The 23,216-nt window shown below is 36.1% G+C and overlaps 1 protein-coding gene across 12 annotated transcripts in view; it reads right to left on the bottom strand.

The window, feature by feature from the left end:
- Window positions 1–2,836: 2,836 nt before the first annotated feature.
- The window catches only part of IL33 (interleukin 33), a 39,850-nt gene continuing 19,470 nt past the window's right edge, over window positions 2,837–23,216 (bottom strand). For 2 of the 12 annotated variants that reach the window (XM_086685219.1, XM_086685218.1), the window contains exons 2-11: window positions 18,431–18,487; window positions 18,118–18,225; window positions 10,833–10,955; window positions 10,164–10,295; window positions 8,453–8,560; window positions 8,092–8,151; window positions 7,625–7,675; window positions 6,588–6,685; window positions 3,523–5,232; window positions 2,837–3,279 (exon numbers count right to left, since the gene is read on the bottom strand). In XM_086685219.1, coding sequence (XP_086541345.1) covers window positions 5,035–5,232; window positions 6,588–6,685; window positions 7,625–7,675; window positions 8,092–8,151; window positions 8,453–8,560; window positions 10,164–10,295; window positions 10,833–10,955; window positions 18,118–18,214 — 867 coding nt within the window. In that variant the 5' untranslated portion in view covers window positions 18,215–18,225; window positions 18,431–18,487 and the 3' untranslated portion in view covers window positions 2,837–3,279; window positions 3,523–5,034. Of the gene's footprint in view, window positions 3,280–3,522; window positions 5,233–6,587; window positions 6,686–7,624; window positions 7,676–8,091; window positions 8,152–8,452; window positions 8,561–10,163; window positions 10,296–10,832; window positions 10,956–18,117; window positions 18,226–18,430; window positions 18,488–20,694; window positions 22,661–23,216 lie in introns of those variants that run through there. The other 10 variants (XM_086685222.1, XM_086685221.1, XM_086685223.1 and 7 more) reach the window with 9 other exon arrangements.

Here is a 23,216-nt window from a genome sequence, read left to right as displayed (position 1 = left end):
GAATCTAAGTAAGAATGTGATCTCATGCTTATGTCCAGCAGAGGGTAGCTTCAGCATGAAGCCTCTAAGAGAATTTTTGAGTGAAATTTAAGATAGAGTTCTTTGACCCAAGCAAAAACTTCCAAAAGTCTCGTGAGGCTGATGGGAGGAATGCAAACTAGCAGAAATTTTCAACTCTCTGTGCAAGAGGGCAAAGCAACATCAGTACCATAAAAATTCTTGTAAGAAAAACTGTAAGTGATGGATATTGAAAGTGCACAGAAGATGGTGGTGGTGGTGGTGGTGGTGTTTATATGGGTGTATGGTACACACAGAAATGTAATAAAATAATTCAATATAAAGGGATCCAAGGGGATTTGGGTAGAACACCATTATTGTTAACAACACCAGAGTTTTTCCATATTTCCTTCCTACCATTTTTAATGTATTGACCTTTATCCCCATGGTCAGAAGTTGGCTGTTCTACATTCAGCCTCATATAGGTAAGAGGTCTAGGTCTAGGTCTAGGTAAGAGGAAGGCAGGGAGGGTGAAAGACAAAAAGTGCATTTTAGTTGAATATGTCCCTTTAAAAAAGTTTTTCTTGGGGCTCCAGGTGGCTCAGTCGGTTAAGTGTCTGACTTTATTTCTGGCTCAGGTCATGATCCCAAGGTTGTGAGATCGAGCCCCATGTCAAGTTCTGTGCTAAGCATGGAGTCTGCTTAAGATTCTCTCTCTCCCTCTGTCACTCTCCCCCACTCGAGCTGGCTCTCTCTCTGTAGAATAAATAAATAAATAAATAAATAAATAAATATAAACAAAAGTTTTTCTCAAACCTTTATCCTGCCTATATTTTATTGTTCAGAACAGTGTCAAGTGGTTACCATATCTACTACATGGGAGTCTGGGAAGGCGTAATCCTGTTAAGAAAGTGGGGATAGTGGTGTTGGATATTAGGTAAACAACTACAATATTTGGTACCTTCTTACCTTACAGAGAATAAACAGAGATTGAGAGAGTTCACATAATTTGCTGAAGTTGCACAGCCTGTAAGCAGTAAACCAAACCTATGTTCTTTTTTAAAAAAAATTGTTTTGTTTCCTTGTTTCTGTATGTATGTATGTATGTAACATCTACACCCAATGCAAGGATTGAACTCATGACGCTGAGATCAAGAGTTGCAGACTCTCCTACCTGAGCCAACCAAGTGCCCCCAAATCTATGTTCTTACTATGCTGGGTAGTGATTCATGCATTCTTTTTATGGGAATACCATATGGGCTAGGGACTATAATTGGACTTGGACAAGTGTTTCATCATCTTGGCACCTCAACAGGAAGTACCTCATTGATTCTATCTCTACCAATTTGGCTTTAACTTTTACCTCTTGCATCCATTTATCAGAGTCCTAAGCCCCCTAATCCCAACCCTGACTGGAACCTGTAGAAGGAACCTATATAACATAACCTTGAGGATGGATACATGAACAGATCAGGGTGGGCAGTAGGGTAGAGAATTCACTCTTATTTCTCTAATGTGAAACTCACACTGATCTATCTTACCTTTGTGCAAATGTGTACTGCAGAGTTGGAGGTTAATACATAAATTGTACATGTTTTAAGTTCCATGTGGACAAGGAGCATAGTTTAGTTTTTTTGGGGGGGGGAGGTGCTTTCACACTACCTAGCAAAGTCCAATATGCATGACATGTATTAAGGGAGCAACTGCTAGAGGACAAGACTTCTGGGCTGTATAGGTCATTGTATGATGGTGATGGGGGAGGAATTTTGAGTACCCTTGTTTAAGATTTTTCCATCCATCATGCAATTTCTCAGCATGAGGCATAAAGGTTGAAATTGTTTTTATTTTTTGGCTTTTTTTTTTTTTTTTGCAGATGTGGTGGTTATAATTCAATTTTTTAAGATTTTAATCAAGCTGTTGCATTCTTTTTTTAAAAAATGTTTATTCATTTTTGAAAGAAAGAGAGAGAGAAAGATGCCACAAGTGGTTAAGGGGCAGAGAGGGAGACACAGAATCTGAAGTAGGCTCCAGGCTCTGAGCTGTCAGCACATAGTCCAATATAGGACTTGAACCCATGACAGCGAGATCATGACCTGAACTGAAGCTGGATGCTTAACTGACTGAGCCACCCAGGCACCCCGTCAAGCTGTTGCATCCTAATTAAGTTAGCAATTATTTTTTCAAATTCCCTGAATCTTAACTCTTACTTCATTTTTTTTCCAATTCTAAGTCATATTACTTATTCAAATAAAGTTTTCTTGACAGTATTTCAAGGTATCCAATAAATACATAAAAATCTAATGAATATAAATAAAATGAGGGAAAAGTAAGTTTTGGCATAATTGTTATTCTGATACAATGAAATGGAAAAATTCCTTCCAGTTATGTCTGTGTTATCGACCATCAAAACACATGAAAGTAAGTGACAAAAGACCATCACACATTTAAATATTTTAAATAATACTCAGTATAGTGATGGTACAAAGTATTTTTTAGAAAAGGAGAATTGTACATGAAAAGTAAGATAACCAGGTTGAACGATACCTAAATGATCAGAGGTCAGGTTAAATTTCCTTTGGCAGGTATATGTTGGCTGTTTGATTTGGGGTAAAAGTCACCAAATAGCTCATCTGTGCTGGCCAGTATGATGGGCACTGGGAATATAAAGGTGTAAAAGACACAATCCCTTTTCTGGAATATCTTACTTAATTTTGAATGACCAAAAATATCAGACAAATGACCTACTTCATATACCAACATTGGTGGAGTAAAGTGTACTTACTTTCACTTAAAAACTTCAGAATATTGAGTCATTTTATGATAAAAACGTGGCCTCACAGACTTTTGAAAAATACAATTTATTCAAGAACTTAAACAATGTAATAGATATATCTGGTTACTTAAAAACAATAATTTTAAGTATATCATAGAGATGCATATGATTAACATTTAGTGTTTTTCAGAGCGGATGATATAGATGCTGCGTTTATTTTTGTCTCCATAATAAAATTGGCAATGAAAGCATAAGAGACTCTTAAAAACTGAGAACAAACTGAGGGTTGATGGGGGGTGGGAGGGAGGGAGGGTGGGTGATGGGTATTGAGGAGGGCACCTTTTTGGATGAGAACTGGGTGTTGTATGGAAACCAATTTGACAATAAACTTCATACATTGAATAAAAAAGAAACTTGAAACAATATACAAAAAAAATAATAAAACTGGCAATGTAATGAAAGATTTATTATTGTTTATAATTGCTTACCCTCACACAGTAATTCTCAGCCTTTTTATTTTATTTTTTATTTTTTTTATTTTTATTTATTTATTTTTTCAACGTTTATTTATTTTTTTGGGACAGAGAGAGACAGAGCATGAACGGGGGAGGGGCAGAGAGAGAGGGAGACACAGAATCGGAAACAGGCTCCAGGCTCTGAGCCATCAGCCCAGAGCCTGACGCGGGCCGCGAGATCGTGACCTGGCTGAAGTCGGACGCTTAACCGACTGCGCCACCCAGGCGCCCCTCAGCCTTTTTAATCTTATGTTCCACTAGCATTATAATCTAATAGATCTCAACAATTAAAAATTAAAAAGCCTACACTTTCAGAAAAAGTTGCATTTTATAAGTATTGTCATTAGTTTTATCATTTATTGTCAGTGTTAAGCCTAGGAAAAATTATAGTAGAATTAAGGCCTTAAAATAAGCAAAACTATTCCTTTAGTAGTTGAAAAATCTTATATGGTTGAGTATGAATTTTATTACCTTAGTAATGTAAAATGCAAAGATGTTTAATAAAAAAATATTGCTCTTTAATAGGCTTATATGAAATTCTACAACATCAGATAGATGAAGTAAAATAAAGATGGCATCCAGATATCAGGTGATTTGTAATGAAGCTCAGGAGTCACAAAAGGTATATCAAGAACACATTTGGTCAAAAGAATAAAGAAGTAATAAAATTCAAACAAATATGCCATAATAAGTAGGGTAATCGGAAAGCTGGACAAGAAAAACATTTGTATACATGGGAAGAAAGTATTAGAAGAAATTTTGTCCAGGGTGATATGTATATCAAAAGTCATAGATCCCTGGAGAATAGGGTCAGAAAGACATAGTATACTACAAACATCAGGAAGAGTCAGTTATTGAAATTGTGATGTTAATCCTGTGTCCTATCTAGGCTCTAGTAGATTAGAGGATTTCTGAATTCACTGTGGTACTTGGATCCCATGGTACTTGGATGTCCTAAAATAAGTTGTGTCTCAGTGCTTTTAAAAAAACGTTTTAATTTGTTGGATATTCCTAATGATTTCAATTATATGTCTGAACTAAAATTTATTTCATTTCCTAATAGAAGAATGTTTTGCTTAAACTTAACTAAGTCTATAAAAAATCAGCAGTTTACAAACAATTAGAGGTAAAATTATTTACTTTACAAATACTGGATTTATTTTTCTTAATGTTTTGACTGTCTTTGTCATTTCATATATTTATATTATCTGCCTACCTATGTAGGTAGGTATCTGAAGTTTTGGACATCTTCAAACAAATTTGGTGTTTTATTCCAGTTGTGAAATGGTCAGTCCAAATAGATTTGGTTGTCTTTTCACCAATAGCTTTAGTGTTTGAACTCATTGTTTGGAACCAGGGAAAATTATGTCTTTATGTAGCTCTTTAAAATGGATCCCTGTCTAAAATGAGACTTGGATTAAGGCCCTTGCTTCTCCTCAGAGGTTTCAGCTCTAAATATGAAGTTCTTTCTGTACTGAAAGTAGAAAAAATTAAAGTTCAGGTTGTACCTCTTCTGAGGTCTCTTTAGCAATACCCTATTGAATATGTAATGATACAGAAGGAAACAAAATGCAGAAATGAAAGACCATAAAAAAGTATTTACACATAATGAGAAAAACATTCCATAGCATACTAAGTACCCTCCATTTCCCTTGAATGTTACCTCTTTCTTTATTTCTCGATCATTTCTCCAGTGGTAGCTATTTGAGTTATCCAACACAAGATCCACAGCTTTCCACAACATTAAGTTTAAGAGAGTTTAAATATGATATTCTCTGTACTAAAATATTCAGTTTGATCCTCTACTTTAATTAGAGCAAGGTGGTTATCCTTTACTCCTATAAACACTCCAGGGTCATTCTTACATTCAAATGAAACACATTTGGAAGACTTCCTATGAAGGCGGAAGAAGGCCTGGTCTGGCAATGGTTTTTCACATTTTTGTAGCTGAGGAAACAAGAAAGAAAGCAATCAGTACGTGAGTGGGAAATCCATAGTCAACCTCACCTCCCTGTGTTAGAAACTAAAGAGAAATAATTATAACTTGGTATTTCTAGCAAGGCTACTTACTAAGTAGGGGATGGGAATGGGGTAGGAAGAAGCTAGTAGAGGGCTGGAGTGGGGTGGATTTAATTTAATTTACTGATGGTCTACATACTTTGAGATACTTTGTAGCTTAGAATGACTGGATTTGGATACAGCAGCTCAGGATTTGTGCCCCACTTTTTCCATGTACTATCTCTGAGTCCTGTGCACATTGCTTTACCTCTCAAGCCTCAATTTTTTAGCCTAATCTGTTTTCTACATGTGAGTGATATAAATGATTATTATTTCAGGCCAGTAAGTGTTGGGAATGGTTTGTTATGCAGTAATATCTGACAAAAACAATAATTCTATCATAGAATTACTACAAGAATTAAAGGAGACTGCTTGTAAAACATTTAGCATGGTATTTGGCATATAATAGAGTTCTGTATGGGTTAGCTCTTACTACTGAGTAATTATATATGCCAAACACTGTTATATACATCGAGGAGCATTTGTTAAGGAAGATGTGGGGTACCATCCAGTGTTTATGTTAATACCTTACATGGCTGTAGTAGTTAGATTTATAACTTTGTATTTATGTAATTTGTCATCTATATTATACTCTTATGTTTTCTTCCTGGTCTCTATCTTTGGCTTGTTTGTTCCTCAAAATGTTTATAACTCTTCATCATAACCAATATTATACTAACATTTACTAACTGAAAAAGACTGAGTAGAGAATCCTATGATTAGAATGTAGATTATTATTTATAATGATAATTGTAAATCTTGGCAGATGGAAATATTTATGACTTTCCCTTTAGCAGGCTTGGAGTGTAAAATTACTTTTGCATTTGCCTAAGAAAACTATTTTATTAAGAAATGCTTCCTGGAAAAACAAAGTAGTTCCTAAAGCTGAGTAGATAGAATTTCAGATCATTCTGCATAGTAGCACTTTTCAAACTTTAATGCACATATGAGTCTCCTGGAGATTTGTTAAAACACTGATTCGCATTCAGTTCTGAGGAAGCCTGATATTCTGCATTTCTAACAAATTCGCAGCTGATTCTGCACTACTGGCAGAGCCCAGACTTTCAGTAGCAAGGCTATACATGCCATTTCCCTCCCTTCCTTATTCCAGAAGCAAGTTATTAGTAGTAACTGTGTTTTATGTACAATAGCAGAAACAAAACTTTTTCCTTGAACTGTGCCAAACACCCAAATCTGCACAAGAGTGGAGTCAATTATGACAGTTAAGTGCATATTTCTATTACCTCCACAGAGTGTTCTTTGTTATTGGCATGCAGCAGGAAGTCTTTGTCTTTTGTAGGACTCAGATTTACCAATAACATATGGCCATCATCAGCATCACCTTGCAATTAAAAAATATGTAAATTAAAAATAATAAATTAATTTAAAAATCTAAATTATAAAGCTAAGAATTGAACAAGTAAGTTCAATTTAATGAAATGAATTTAACACCTAGGAAAAGAATCCAAGATGTGATGTAAAATAATTGCTTCATTAACCAACATGTCTTATAGAAGTATTTGTACCCAAATGAAACTAAAAAGTCACCGGATAATTTGGGGGTAATGTTAAGCTCCCAAGGAGTCATTGGACAATTTGGGGGTATTTTTAAGCTCCTTAGTTTTCTTATTTGGTTTCTAATTGTAGAATTATGACTCTATTGGTTATTTGTCTGGGTGTCAGCTTCCCTGTCTCCATGTAAAGCCACTGATAGTTTTCCTTCAATATCCCAACTACTCTCCTTGTGTAATAGAACATTTCCCAGTCTGTTTTCTTGTAACTAAGTGTAGCAATGTGACTAAGTTTTGACCAATGTGAGGTGAATGGAAGTGTCACGTGCAACTTCAAGGTTTTGTCCTTAAAGGGAAAGATAATTCATGCATCTGTCTTCCACTGTCCTGCTGATTGGGCATTGCTGAGGTAGCAAGTAATCTTGAACCATGTAGATGTTGGCAGAGTGACAAAGAGAGAAGGATCTTGGTCCCCGGACAACTTGTTGAGCAGCACTGCCATTCTCGTCCTGGCTAAGATAGAAATGAAGTTTTGTGTAGCTTAAACCACTATTATTCTGGATCTTTTTTAAATGTAAACCTTCATCCTAGTTATTAAACTGCAAATGGATGGGATGGAATAAATCCTCTAAGAATCTAAGAGATAACCATGAATGTGGGCTGGAGAGAATCTTCTGAGACTGCCTTCCTTTTTTATGGGGTCTTTTGGATTTGTCCTTGCCCCAAATTCAAGAATTCAAGTACTACAGCTACCTAGTCTTCCAAATTACCTGTTTCACATGAGGGAGGTTGGAAATCATAATAACGGAATAACACCTTATCTGAAAGAAAATGCATAAAATCCCTTCAGTGAGATACAATTTTATCAAAATGTTTCAGTTTTAACAAATACATAACGTCAGACAATATTCTCTTTTATTATACATCAATTAAAGAAATTTTGTGATTTTAAGGAAGGTCTCAAAAATGTATGAATATGCTCTGATGAATTCTCTAACACAGTTATTATTAAAATATTTAACAAATTGTCCATAACACTGGTATATTCTCTTATTTGAGATTGTACTTTGGTGATATTGATAGGACTGGAAAGATATAGCAGGTAATTAGCAGTAGCAAATATATGTGGTCTGTTCATCCATTTTTTTAAAGTTTATTTATTTTGAGAGAGAGAGAGCACAAGTTGGGGAGGGGCAGAAAGAGAGAGAGAGAGAAAGAGAGAGAATCCCAAGCTGACCTGTGCTGTCAGTGTAGAGCCTGACATGGGGCTCAATCCCATGAACGCTGAGATCATGACCTAAGCCGAAACCAAGAGTTGGATGCTTAACTGACTGAGCCACCCAGGAATCCCTCTTCCATCTTTCACAACAGATACCGCTTCTCAATATCAGCATCCTTTCCTATTAAATCCTTACTAAGCTTCTGAATTCTCTTCAACTTAGTGATATTTAGGCATGTCCGCCAATGTATTGGAGTTAGCACACAGTATGAAATCTATGTGTCATGTCTGAAGTAATACATTATTTATGGCTTGGTAAATTTATTTTTTACTTTACTAGTTATCATTATATCGTTATAGACAAAAGGAAATATTCTACCTTTCTCTTGGTCTTTTCCCAAGTCTTCTACATAGATCTCATAACTTCCATCCTCAAAAACGAAAGTAATAGATTGATCATTGTATGTGCTCAGGGAAGCAGAATATTCTGTAACAAGTGAAAAGCTTGCCATTAAAAATTCAAAATATCTTGTTCCCATGAACAATCCTCAGCAATTAAAAAAAACCACTTTGTTTAAGGTTTTTGTTTTTGTTTTTCCAATTTGAGCTGTACTTTGTCCACCATTGTTGGATAGATAAAAGCCTTTGGTGCAAGCTTAACATAGCTCAAAGGCGGAGGTATGTCGCTTGAATGGGATTAAAAATGCTGGTCTCCTTCATGAGGACTATAGGAGGTCATGTTAGTGTGCTTATGGGAGGATTTGATGGAGAGAAGTAAGCTGGAAAAGTGACAGACTTTGCCGGCTTCCTTGTTTCTTATGGTCAAGGGGACTGTGGACAAGAAGGGACTGTATTTTGAGAGACATAGTTAAATGAATACCCATCTGTAAGGTGTGGAGACCCATTCTGTCTTCTGGCTAAATAACAGAGACATTTACAGCAGCACTCTCAACTTTTAAAACAATGTCCCAGCACACATAGAAAATGATAGTATTTCTATGGCACGCTGGGGTAAACTGGTGTAGAATTAGGACTTATGTTGGTCCTTGAAGAAAAAAAATCATTACATTTTCTTTATATTATAGAATTGTGCTAAGAGAAATAATATACAAAATAGAAGAATGTTAAATGTTGAATGTGTATATGAATTTCTGAAGTAAAATTATTTAAAAGTCTTTATTTAAATTTTAGTTAGTTAACATACAATGCAATATTGGGTTCAGGAGTAGAATTCAGTGATTCATCACTTACATACAATACCCAATGCTCTTCACAACAAGTGCCCTCCTTAGTACCCATCACTCATCTAGACCATTTCACACCCACCTCTCTCCATCAACCCACAGTTTGTTGTCTATTATTAAGAGTTTGTCTATTATTAAGTGGTTTGTTTCCCTTTCTTTTCTTACCCCCTATGTTCATCTGTTTTATTTCTTAAATTCCACATGAGTAAAGTCATATGGTTTTTGTCTTTCTTTTATTGACTTATTTTGCTTAGCATAAATTCTTAATGAGAAACTTCAGTATGTTTCTGGAAACTTAAGATATTTATATCAGGAGTTATGCTTGAAATGGCAATATGCCATTCCTGGTCAAGTTTTCTTAATGATCTCCTCATTTCTTGATAGTTACCATCAACTTGGGGTTTACTTGCACAAGTAGGTGATACAACCTAAAACCAATTTAACAACTATTTAAAATGTTTATGAGCTGAAATTATATTTTAAAAATATAATAGTTTTTCATTTTCTTTCATTGTCAAAATGTTGAAATTTGGGGAGGAAATGTGTTTTTTTTTCCCTGAAGGATTATGTATTTTCCCCAGGAATAATGTATATGGGATTCCAACCCATGACAAGCATTTCAAAATAATGATGGAGGGCTAACTATAGAATGCACATATATTGTTAGAGCAGCTACACTGTGACTAGTTTGGATACCACTAAATGGATACAATGACAGAAAATGGACAGAAGTTTCTGTTACACAAGTAGGCATGGACTTGAAGCTGTTTCCTGAAGTGGCACTTGCCATGGTCCTGTGTCTTACCTCCCTCCTCACACCCACACCATGCCCATCACCAGGCATACCTTGGATACTTGGAACATCAGTTGTTCCAAAGCATTTCTGGACCATAGGCACACCAAAGGCTAAGCCCTCCACAGGCCATTCCAGCTGCTGATGACGGGCAGTGAATACTAGATGTTCTTTATACTTTCCAGCTGTAGGATAAGGAGTGGATTGTCAGTACCCACTCTGCCCAAACCCCTTACCCTCACTTTGAGGATTCTGAGTCAAAGCTGCTTGCTGACAGTGATGACTGACCCCAGGGCTTTAGCCACCCTACAGTCTGAAGGGATCAATATTTCCTGGCACACTTATACCACAGTAGGGTACACTCATTGGAGTCCAGATGGGAGAAAACTAGTGACCCATGGTCTCAACACCCAAAAAAAAACAACTGCTATTAACATTTTAGTTTAATACCTTTAAATGAAAAAAAATGTAAAATACTGTAAATATATTTATAATTTAATATCCTCTGTTTTCACTTATTATGACATGACTATTTCTACCATGCTATAAAACTCTTTATATGTCCTTTTGAAAATGGCTAGAAAATAGTTCAGCATCCTTACTATTTTTCAGAAGGAAAATTTGGTCGAGGGAAAAAATTATATATCTAAGATTGGTAAATTAGGCTAATAGATGCTCATTACTATATTGAAAAATTACCAGGAAATGTAGTTTCCCCTTACCTCTTCTTGTTGAATGTCTTTTGGTGGTTTCTTTCTTAAAATAACAGGCTGTCTTTTTTATAAGGCCAGAACGTAGCTGCATAAAGTACATTTGGCAAACTTCTTCAGCCTTCTGCTGGGATTCTAAACAATTGAAAAATTTTGATACTGTTTCATTCCATCCATATTTATCTTTTTACAAACCCTGAGCATAGCAGTCCACGAAAGCAACTAAAGATCCACAGTATCTTATTAGAAAGCTTGGGGCCAATTGTGTTTCAAAATTCAGAGTTTTTTATTTAAAAAAAATTTTAATGTTTATTTTTGAAGGATAGAGAGGCAAAGCATGAGCAGGGGAAGAGCAGAGAGAAAAGGAGACACAGATTCTGAAGCAGGCTCCAGGCTCTGAGCTGTCAGCCCAGGACCTGACATGGGGCTCAAACTCACAAACCATGAGCTTATGACCTGAGCCGAAGTCAGATGCTTAACCAACTGAACCACCCAAGTGCCCCCAAATTCAGAGTTTTTTTTAGATTTTAGAGTTGTCAGGTAGAGTATATGCTGTATATATGTAGTACTCCCAGCAGGGACTAGGGCAGCACTCATAACCAAATATTAATTCATGATTTAAAGTGAAATATAGGAAAATTCATATAAAGTGAAATAAATAAAGACTTCATGTTGGTTCAGGTCAGGATTTAATTGTCACATGAGTTCAGATTGTATTTTATTACCAAATGAGTTATAAAAAATTTTAGGTCCTTAGAAAAAAAATTTGGTTTTCAGAATTCCATATAAGGGAGTGTGGATCTACATCAAGCATATATCAATCTTTGCCTAACTTTTGTGATCACATGAAATCTATAATCTTCTTTTACTTATCTAGAATACACTTTTAATAATTTTAGAAGAATGGCTATAGTCTCTAGAGGTTATTGATATTAAAAATAAGTGACCCATGTCTTCAAGCTTTTTTCCTTTATTTTCTTCTAAGAGTTTCATGTCTAACATTTAAGTCTTTAATCCATTTCAGGTCAGTTTTTGTGAGTTCTTTTACATGCGGATACCCAGTTTTCCCAACACCATTTATTGAAGAGACCATCTTTTCTCCTTTGAGTATTTTTTTTTGCTCCCTTCTCAAATGTTAGCATGTCTACAGTGGGCCAAGCACTGTGCTAGTAATTTTACTTACTGTTTCATTTAATCCTTTACAATAATATTACAAGGAAGTTATTCTCCTCATTTTCCAAATGATGATCAGAGGCTCTGAAAACTCTTAAGAGGACTCTGATACTTATCAGAAGGAGGAATTAGTGAGTCATGAAAAAATATGAATGACAAATTTGGCTTTTGCTAGTTATTTTTTAAGCAGTAAAGGGAATCCCCCCATAACACACACACACACACACACACACACGGCTCCAGGGCACAGCTCTTCACTTTCCTGGTATTTCTCTGTCTTCTGTCTTTTATTTTATCTTAGAATTAGGGGCAGATTCTTGTCTGATTTGTTGCAATGAAAGAATAGCTATTGGTCTTCCCAGAGGCCAAACTGTGTTTCCAAGAGTGCATGTTGTGAACCTTTGGAAGGCATCAAGTTACCTTTATGAGGAGTCTGGGAAAGACAAGCTGGTGGACTCTGGGTCTCTCTAAGGAGATACTCTATTTGGATTAGAAGGGGCGCCTGGGTGGCGCAGTCGGTTAAGCGTCCGACTTCAGCCAGGTCACGATCTCACGGTCCGTGAGTTCGAGCCCCGCGTCAGGCTCTGGGCTGATGGCTCAGAGCCTGGAGCCTGCTTCCGATTCTGTGTCTCCCTCTCTCTCTGCCCCTCCCCTGTTCATGCTCTGTCTCTCTCTGTCCCAAAAATAAATAAACGTTGAAAAAAAAAAATTAAAAAAAAAAAAAAAAAAAGAAGACAGTTGGTTTCATTCACCCATTCCAAATGAAAACAAAACCAAAGAGCAACTCAGCTGCTATTTATATCCACATCTCAACACTAGATTAGTGTGATCTTGGCCAAGCATCTTAACCTCATTGGTCCTTGGGTCATGTGCCAAATCTGTCTCAGAAAATTGCTAAGAGGTTTAGGTGAAATGACTAAGTAAAGCCCAGTTCCTGGCCCATCATGGATTTTCAAACACACTTGCCCAAGGTTACAGATCTGGTGAGAAGTTGTAACTCAAGTATGTCAGGCATCAAAGCTACTCTTTCCATCCACTTCCATCTAAGAAAATGCTACACTGCAATTTTAGGAACTAACATAATACAAATCCAAATTAAGTTAAAGTAAAAAATTTAATCACCTATTTAGTAATTCTTTCATTTAGTCAAAGAAAAAGTCTCAAATAAAAAATTAAATTTTCGGGGCGCCTGGGTGGCGCAGTCGGTTAAGCGTCCGACTTCAGCCAGGTCACGATCTTGCGGTCCGTGAGTTCGAGCCCCGCGTCAGACTTTGGGCTGATGGCTCAGAGCCTGGAGCCTGTTTCCGATTCTGTGTCTCCCTCTCTCTGCCCCTCCCCCGTTCATGCTCTGTCTCTCTCTGTCCCAAAAAAATAAATAAACGTTGAAAAAAAAATTAAATTTTCTACTTGCAAATTCATAAAAGGTTTCTCAGAGTCAAACGGAAAAGAAATTTGTAACATTTGAGTCATGGCATCTCAACTTTTAGTGTTTTGGTAAATGAATTATCAAGCAATTTGTATCAATACACCCAAATTTCAATTATTCAGTGATTCAGAAAATGAAAATTATGATTTTAGGATCCATTCTATGATATATATTTTTTGTTTGCTTATTTATTTTGAGAGAGAGAGAGAGTGAGTGGGAGAGGGTCAGAAAGAGAGAGGGAGAGGGAGAATCCCAAGTAGTCTCCATACTCAGCTTGGTGCCCAATGTGGGGCTTGATCTCATGAAACATGAGATCATTATTGAGCTAAAATCAAGAGTCAGACACAACAGACTGAGCCACCCAGGCATCCCTCCTCCTTTTACTTCTCTAGAAGATTTGTCTTCCTGATATACTTTTGAAAGTTAAGTAAACTTTTGTAACTTACTATTTTGAATTGTCTATATCTTACCTCCAATTCAGATGGGCATCTGCCTTTAGGTATCTTCAACACTCTGAATGGGGCAAGTCCACTTATACTAACATCTACATTGGAACTCCCTAACATTGCATCAAATTTATAAATATCAACTGTAGTATCACATTTACGTAATGCTTTTACAATTGCAAGGATAATTTATAAACCTATGCCAATGCCAGCATTGAACTTAGTTTCCTGACGACTAATTTAATAAAATACTTTATTAAATGTTTCACATTGTCTCTCCAGAACTAAAAGGCATAAGATGATACTGAAGGCATGCTCATTCTTTACATGCTTATCTTTATGTTATATTCAGAATCCCATTGGACATAACTGACAGGCATGTCTAACATTGAGAGTGGACCCTGTAGGGAGCAGGATGTGGGTCTTGGGTAGTTAGAAGTAACATTCATGATATTGAGGAAGTATTATGGGTGTAGAAGAGAGGAGCTAAAGATATTGATGTAGAGGCTATCATCTAGTGGGACGAACACTAGTATAATTTATTGAGGGGTGACTACATTTGAAATATTGAAGACGGAGCACCTGGGTGGCTCAGTCTGTTAAGCATCTGACTTCAGCTCAGGTCATGATCTCACCATTCGTGGGTTTGAGCCCCGCATCCGGCTCTGTGCTGAGAGCACTGTGCTCTGTGTTCAGGGCAGCTGAAAGTATGGTTGTGAGGGTTGTGTTCTCAGACGAGAAGCACAAAGCTGGCATGGCCTTGGGGACTCTGTGGGAGAGAGTTCTCTGCTGGGGTCAAAAGGCCAACTCAAGCTTATGTAAGGGCTGTTGCCACTTCCTATGTCTCTATCCTGCCTGATGTATGAGGGCAGTGTCTCAGATGGTTTTTAAAGAAATTCTCATAAGTAATTTCATCATAGCAACATGATGAAATCCTTCACGCATTTCTGGTGAGTAAATGGGAAGGGGCTTGGAAATCTTTCTGTACTTCTGTCACTAAGAAAGCCAGACTATGGCTGACAGGAACTACATAAGTGAATCACTCATCTTTCATTTCTTCCCGAAACACCTATTTCACCAAAGTCTCTCCTCACTGCTTACTACCCTTGATTTATCTGTGGCATTTGACTTTGGCAACCACATCCTTCTCTGAAACTCTTTCTTTTCTTATTGTCATGTCACCAGTCTTCTTATGTTCTCCTTTTTTCTCTCTGATCATCCATCTCTGCTTCTTTGTTGGTTTTCTCCTTGTCTGACTGCTTCTAAAATATTGGTGTTCCTCAAAATTTGTCCTTTGCCTTTCCTCTCACTCTAGACTTTCTTTCTGGGCAAGCGTGCTCCAATGACATCTTTTTATACACTGATGACTCCCCAAACTGTAACTGTCCCTTAGTTCTGTCTCCTGAGTTTCCTATCTGTTGCTCTTTCTTCTCAGGGTATTTTGACTTAAGTTATCCTACAGCATCTCTGTATCTATCTATGTAGAGCCACCAGAATTCTAGACATCTCTACCTGGATGACCAACACCTACTCCAAATTCAAATATACTCATAAAAAAATCAACCCTTCGTTACCTTTTTCTACCCAAAATATATTCCTCCTGAAATCCTATCTTGAAAAACAGTACCACTTTCTACCATTGTCTGCTCATTCTTAAATCATCCTGAAAGCTGAGAATCATCTATTTTTCCATCTCTGTCCATGCCTCAATTTATGTGGTCTGTCATTAAATCTTATTGATTTCACTTTCTGAATGTATCTGAAATTTAGTTCTTCCTTCCTATTCTGTTGTTTTAGGTTAGGCCCTCATCATCAGTCCCCCAGATTAATGCAGTGGACTTCTAACCCATTTTTTGTTTCTATTCTTGCCCCTTCACTCTATATGCCACCATCAATGTGATTGATCTCTCTAAAATAAAAATATCCAGTGCCTGGGTGGCTCAGTTGATTGAGCATCTGACTCTTGATTTCAGCTCAGGTTATGATCCCAGGTTTGTGGGAGCATCATGCTCCACATTGAGCATGGAGCCTGCTTGAGATTCTCTATCTCTCTCTCTCTCTCTCTCTCTCTCTCTCTGTCTCCCTCCTCTGCTCATGCACCCTCCTTCTGCCTCCCTCCTCTGCTCATGCACTCTCTCTACCTTAAAAAAAAAATCTTGCTATTCCCCAATTAAATGTTTTCAATGGTTTCTTACTGTCCATAGGATAAAGTTGAGCTCCATCACTGTAACAGAAGATATTCCATGGACATAACTCAAATTAAAGGGTGTGACCTCTACTCGCTTCTATTGCCAATTATTGCCATGTAGGGATATGGGCCCAGTGTTGCTAGATTTTCAGATTTTTCAAGATATGGAGATTTTTATGCACAATCTTCTAATTTTTAAATGTTTCCTCAATTAAAAAACAACAATATACTGTTCAGGCCAGATAAAATACTTCTGCTGGATGGATCTGTCCCATGGCTCTCATACTGTGACTGGTGGCTAGATTCACTAGGAAGCTGGATTGTCAGGACAGAGAAAGTGTTGATGAATGTAGGGGAGAAGAAGTAGCAGAGGAAAATGGCCTGACTCTACAAGTAATTTCCTTGAAACTAAGAAGGAAATGAGTTTGGGGAGGGGCTTTTCTCTAGCTCATTAAGTCCTGTATCTTATTGGTACTAGGGATGAAATACTTTAGTGGTGACCAAACTCATATGGAACCTGATTGTATGTATACTTCTAGCCGATAGATATTGAGTTTTCTGGCTTTGTGATTGTATCAGATCCTGCTAGTCCAAAGGAGAAGGAACAAAAATGAGCTATTTCTTTGTTGCTTGGAGGCTCAAAGCAGTTAATTTAGAAAAATAAGATACAATATTACTTGCACCTTGAGTTTTGAGAAGTGCACCTGCCACACACTTTATAGATATCTGTTGAAATTTTATCCAACAGTGTCTAAATAATGAAAATCTTAGTGTTAAACTGAGCAATATTATTGGAAAAGAAGATCTGTTAAGGGACAATGAGAATAATGTGCTGTATTCCAAAGCCATATATATGATTTGGGGATTATCTTTATCATGTTTTTCTAAATGGTATAAGTAAGCTGTTAGGGCCACTGCACCCTTAAAGGAGAGGCTACATTTTAATTTTTGCATCAATGCCAGCAACTCTGGCATAAACTCCAGCCTGCTCCTCCATTCCAGTATCTATAAAGTGGCCACATCTCCTGGTGTACAAAGAAAACACATTCTTTATTAAGAGGACATAGAGTCAGTTCCACTGAGTCACTGTTTCTACACAGAGAGTTTTGATTCAGACACAAATAAAAGGATTAACTTAACTGCGATTTTCTGGCCATTCAGAAACTACATTTAAATTAATGTTTTCCTTGGTTACTAAAAACAGCATGGGTGGGCCACAGCTTTAGGGAAGACAGAAAACGATATTATTTACCACTGCTCTCTTCTAGCCTTAACGATGTTCAAAGAGATGAAGAGAACAAAGAACAAAGATATGCCAGTCCCCACTATCATTCCTCATCCTCTATTTTCTCTCTAGTCTTGCCAGACTTCTATTAACTTTCTTTGGTGTTACCTCTTTTGTATGGAAAACATGAGTGTAAATTTGCATAATTCTTTCCTAGGAGGATTTTCAGGATCAAAGATATTAGCTCTTTCATCTTAAAACTATGGCTACTACCTGCCTTTATTTACCCTTCAATTTATGCCAATTCCTTTGAGTTTTCAATTGGATAGAGTTGAGCATCATTTGATCAACTCCGCTTTATTTGGGGCATGTATTATTCAAATATCTTCACTTATTATTCTCTCCCTTATCAGAAGTTGCAAGTCAAGACCACAGTACACCAAAGGTGTTTTATACATAATAAATGTTTGTTGAATGAAAGAAAATCAGTTTAAAATTTTATTGATCTGGGAAAAAGATTTTGGGTTAGGTAGAAAGAGGTGTGGGTAGAAAGAAGGGATTGATATTAAGGGTTATTCATGTTTATCACTATTAGCAGGTTTAAATTACCTAAACCATTCTTGTCCTGGTATGTATCAAATAAGCAAAAGTTGGCTATATATAGTTTGTCTACAACCAAAGACTGATGTATTACAAACTTATGAGCCATCCTTCCTAATTTCAGCTCTTGTATTCTTAGTAGCTTTTGGCAAGATATCATGTATGAACATCGGAATCATAAAGATTTGATAACAGATGAATATAGTGTGTAAAACAATCAGAAATGCTTAAGTTCTTACTTCCCAACTTGGGAGATTTTACCAAAGCCTTGCCTGCTGAGCTGTTCATCTTTGCTGGGGAGATTTTGGTGGTTGAATACTCCATTTTAGTCTTCATTTTTCAGGCTTCTGTAGGTTAAAATGTAATATTAGTTCAATTGTCTCAACTTGAAAATAAACAGAAACAACTGTGCCAAACTCAATATTAATAACAGCCACATAAGGAAAGTAATTATTTCAATAATATTTGAACATAGTTTTCTGAAAATATATCTATATTGGAATATAGTCAGAGGACAAAAAGAACTGCAAAGAAATCTTAAACTTTACTTACTGGGCTTTTTGTTGGTGGTATTACTGATTTTGGAATTCTGAAACAGTTTTTTCTATACTAGAGTATAGAACAAATAAGTAGATATGTTAATGTTACAGGATTTTTACCACAGGGGAAAGGAGATACAAATATAAAATATAAGAAGCCAAAGGAAAATCTCTGTTGTGTTAAATCTGAATCAGCAGTATCAGTATGCCCATCTTAGTTTCTAAACAGTTTTTACACTAAAAGGAACCAGGACTCTAGATATGGGTTGGGAATGTAGAAGTGAATATGGAATATTCAGTAATGCCAAAAAGCCACGTGTCATTCAAAAATTTGTGAGGCTGTGTCAAAAGGACACAGGAGTCCCCTTAAAGGGTTTCCCACTGGCCAAATTTGGCATAATCTGAGCATCAAAAAGAAAAATGAGCAATTTACTATAAAGCATTTAATGCAAAAAGAAACCCACCAGTCTTGCATTTCTCAAGAATGAATGAATGAGGGATTTATTCATTATAGAAAGAATGGTAGAATTAGAAAAACAGTCTTGTAGCTCCCAATTTAATACTTGATTCAGGCAAGGAATATCAATGGTTGCTGCACCTTGACTATCAAACTGGGTGGCAATATCTTACTGAAAGAATATTGTGTTCTCTATTATAAATTGCAGAAAAACTCAAATTCTTTCAGTAAGGTACCACAGACTGGCTTCATTATCAAGGTAAGGCAGTGGTGCTGTGATTTGTGGAGAGAGCAGCATTTCTCCAGCTTTAAATTCTCCCTTATATTGCCTGAAACTCTGCTAATAGTTATTTCTACTTGTATTAAGCATTGCCCTCTTTTTCCTAGATTACAAAAAAAAAAAATCAGTTTATTCCAGGAGTGGTTATTATTTAAATCCCTTAGAAATTTTATATGAATCTGTTCTTCTAGCGGGGTAAGGAATGAGCATTGGGTTTCTGAATTAGAGGACTCCTTGGAAGATAAACTTCATACAACTTTGTTTTTGTCTCTGGACTTCACATGGGTTGAAATTCCATTGTTTTTGTTGTTGTTGTTATTGTTTAGATGGATAACATTACATGCAACCATCTTATTTACACTGGGTTTCATGAGCAAAATTCTTCAATGGTAAGAACACTTAGAAGCAGAGAATCTTTGATATCATTTTCCTGAGCCCCTAAAACAATGGATGAGTAGGCTAAGACTGAAAGATTAAGTGGCTTGCCCAGGATCACAAAAGAAAAACTGGGACCAGAATCTAGTTTCCTGATTTCCTTCTTTATGCCAGAGTTTCCCACCCTATCTCCTCTCTTCCTCCTCCAAATGTAAGAAGAAAATAATCAAAACTGGGAATTTAGTTTCAAATGCTTGGCCAGTTGTCCAACTTCTTTGAAAATAATAAATTTCTAAATATGGTAGTTAATTTGTAATCATAACATGTGGAATAGTTTGGTATTATTGTAGTTAAATTTTAAATTTATAGAAAATAGTTCAAATAATACCTTGCACACAGTAGGTGTGCAGACAATACTGATAAAATGAAAATTATAACACTCGTTTTTAAGTTTGTTTCCTTTTTTATCCAAGCATCCTTACATTCCAGGAAAAAAAACTACTCCTGGATGGACATAAAAAAAATAAAACCCAAAACAAACTGTTTCAAATAAATGTAGGAAATGTCCCTATTTATATTCCACCTCTTGTGAAGTCAGAACCACATTACCAGAGTGAAGAGGTAAGCAGTCTTTCATTGAAGATTCATAGGTACTTTAGTTTAATTATTTTGGGTAATTATTTGATCTTGTAACTTCCCCCACCACCTCTATTAACAACCCTGTTAACATGGACTATCTTTTAGCATGGGCTAATTTGAGATACATACTTGGAGGAACTCCGCTTTAAACCAAAATTAGCTTTCTGATTTAAGCAACATAGATAAGCAACTGAAATACCAATTTTACAATGCAGTCATTGACACAGAGAAAGTTAGCTGCTTTTTAAGAATCAAATGGTAAGTCAAAAGCATAGTCAGGAAATATTTTCAAATCCTATTCAAAAAGAAAAAAAGCATTTCTTTAAACAACCTACATATCTTTACTCTAAAAAATACAAGCATTCTTTTCACCTTTTTTTCAGACTTAAAATTTACTCTCTATCTTCCTATTTTAAAATCAGAAATATTTCAGAAAATATAACAATATAAACATCATTGGTTCTTTCATGCTGCCTTTCCCAAAAACATAGGCAAATATTCTTATACACCGGTTATGATAACTCACCTTAGTTATAAACGTGAAGGGCTGCTCTCAAATGATGAAGTTTCTTGTCATCAACATTTGGTAGTAGTTGATGCAGTTATATTTCAACTCCACTTATATATACACACTTGGATTAAGCAACATTGGGTGACAGCTTTTGATGAATGAGGCAGTGTAAATAGTGCTAGTTGAATGGGTTAGAATGAGTGGGAGTATATTTTATTCCCACAGCCAAATCCTAAACAGAACTTTTAGATTATTTTAACTGCAGCAATTTCAATGAGTTATACTCAGTTAATCATTAATTTTTATGAAACCTCTATGACATGGACTCTAGGTACTGTTTATTGCTCAATGTAGATCATACAAGGTCACAGACTGTTTCACTGCCTTTCTCTTTTCTTTTGGGAAGTTGAAAACTTTAGGTAATTTTTTTTCTGATTATAAAAATGATGTACATGCTCTCAGAAGATAGGTAAATGATAGGAAAGCATATATGTTGTATTTCTTGACATTCTTTTTCCAATGTAGAAATACTATGCATATCTATTTTTTCATAAAAATAGAATCTTCCAAAAAAATAGAATCTTCCACAAATTTTATTTTATAAGCTGCTTTTTTGATTTTTCAATAATACTACATCATGAATACGTGTCAGAAATATTCTTTTACAGGAAGCATTATAATTAGCATTCAATTATATAAATATCCCATAACCTATCTTTTATTAACACTTTGGTTGTTTCTATTTTTTCCCCTTTCTTTTCTTCTTTTCTAATATCACCAATGTTGCAGCTGACATCTGTGTGTGTGTGTTTGTGTGTGTGTGTATTGTGATTCTTGGTAAACCTTTGTATGTTCGTTGGTAGCACAAATTCCTCGTACTGGGATTGCTGAATCAAAGGGTTCTTGCATCTTACATGTGGATAGATATTTTCCCATTGAATTCCAAATTTTTTCAACAATCCAAGTAAATGCCTTTTCATCATTGTCTTAGCAGCAATGGTGTCATCACCTGTAAGATATTTGCCTTTCTAGTGGAATTTAAGAAACAAACGAGCAAAGGGGAAAAAAAGAGAGAGAGGCAAACCAAGAAATAGACCATTAACTATAGAAAACAAACCGATGGTTACCAGAGGGGAGGTGGGAGAGGGAATGGGTGAAATATGTGATAGGGATTAAGGAGTGCAAGCGAGATCATTTCCAGTGCTATATGGAAGTGTTGAATCACTATATTGTACACCTGAAACTAATATTACACTGCATGTTAACTAACTGGACTTTAAATAAAAACTTAAAAAAATATTTGCTTGTCTAAAGAAAGGAAAATATTTCATGGTTTTGAATTTTATTTAGTGAAATTAAGCAACTTAACAAAATGTATTTGTTATTGGGTGCCTGGGTGGCTCAGTCATTTAAGCATAGACTTTAACTCAGGTCATGATCTCATGGTTAGTGAATTTGAACCTTGTGAGTCTGAGTCCGCTGTCAGCACAGAGCCCACTTTAGATCCTCTGTCTGCCTCTCACTCTGTTCCTCCCCCACTCACACCCATGTGTACTCTCTCTCTTTCTCTCTCTCTCTCTCTCAAAAATAAATATTTAAAAATCTATTTGTCCTCAATTTCTGTCAATTATTGATTTATATGAATCCTTTGTAAATTAAGAAATGAGAGCCTTATCTCTGTGTGAGTTGAAATTTTTTCCATTTTTTGCTGTACATAAATTTTCAAATCTTATGTGGTCAAATTTAATCACTGTTTTAGAATTCCTGGATTTTGCATCCTGCTTCAAAATACCTCCTGTCTTCTAAACTTATAAATAAATTTATTATACCATTTCCTAAAATTATATCGTTTACTACTTAACACCTAAATCTTTGATACACTATTACTTTTACTATGAAGAATAAGGTATTTTTTTTTCCTACAGTGCTTATCTCCAACCTCACATGTAATCCAATTTAGACAAAGTGATGTTTCATGTGTTATGTTGGAACTAACATGCAAAAGGCTATGAATGCAGAAATAAGGAGTTTGAATTTTATCCCATAGCCAACAGGAATCTTCTAAAAGTTTTTTTAAATAAGTGAGAAGTGTTATAAAAACTGTGTTTTATGATTATATTATAAGAACTGTAATTTTATGGTTGTGTCTGGAGGAATGAAAGAAGAAAAGACAGGAAACAAGGTCAGTCAGGAGGTCAATTAAAATAGCCCAGGCAAAAAGCAGTGAGGGCAGGGTCAGGGCAATGTTAGTGAGGCCAGTAAGGAGGGGATGAAGGTCATAAGTCCTTAAATATTAGAGTGATAAAAGGCCCCAGAGATCCCTGTTCTAGCTCCACTAAGTCACTTAGCTTCTTAGTGACTGAGTCAGGATTAAAACCCAAGTTTCACTCTCAGTTCAGGGTTGTGTCCACTACAGAGCCTCCATAGCTTTTTTTGGATGTGTTTGTATCAGCTCTGGACTGGGGTAGCGGGGAGGCAAAGGGAATTGAAGGGGGTGCCCGTGGTTCATGGTAGGAAACTCAGGTGGGGAGTCCATT

Source organism: Puma concolor, chromosome D4 (assembly GCF_028749965.1).
Source record: "Puma concolor isolate L17-30 chromosome D4, mPumCon1.1.hap2, whole genome shotgun sequence".
Taxonomy (NCBI): domain Eukaryota; kingdom Metazoa; phylum Chordata; class Mammalia; order Carnivora; family Felidae; genus Puma; species Puma concolor.
This window is presented reverse-complemented; position numbering and strand designations above follow the sequence as displayed.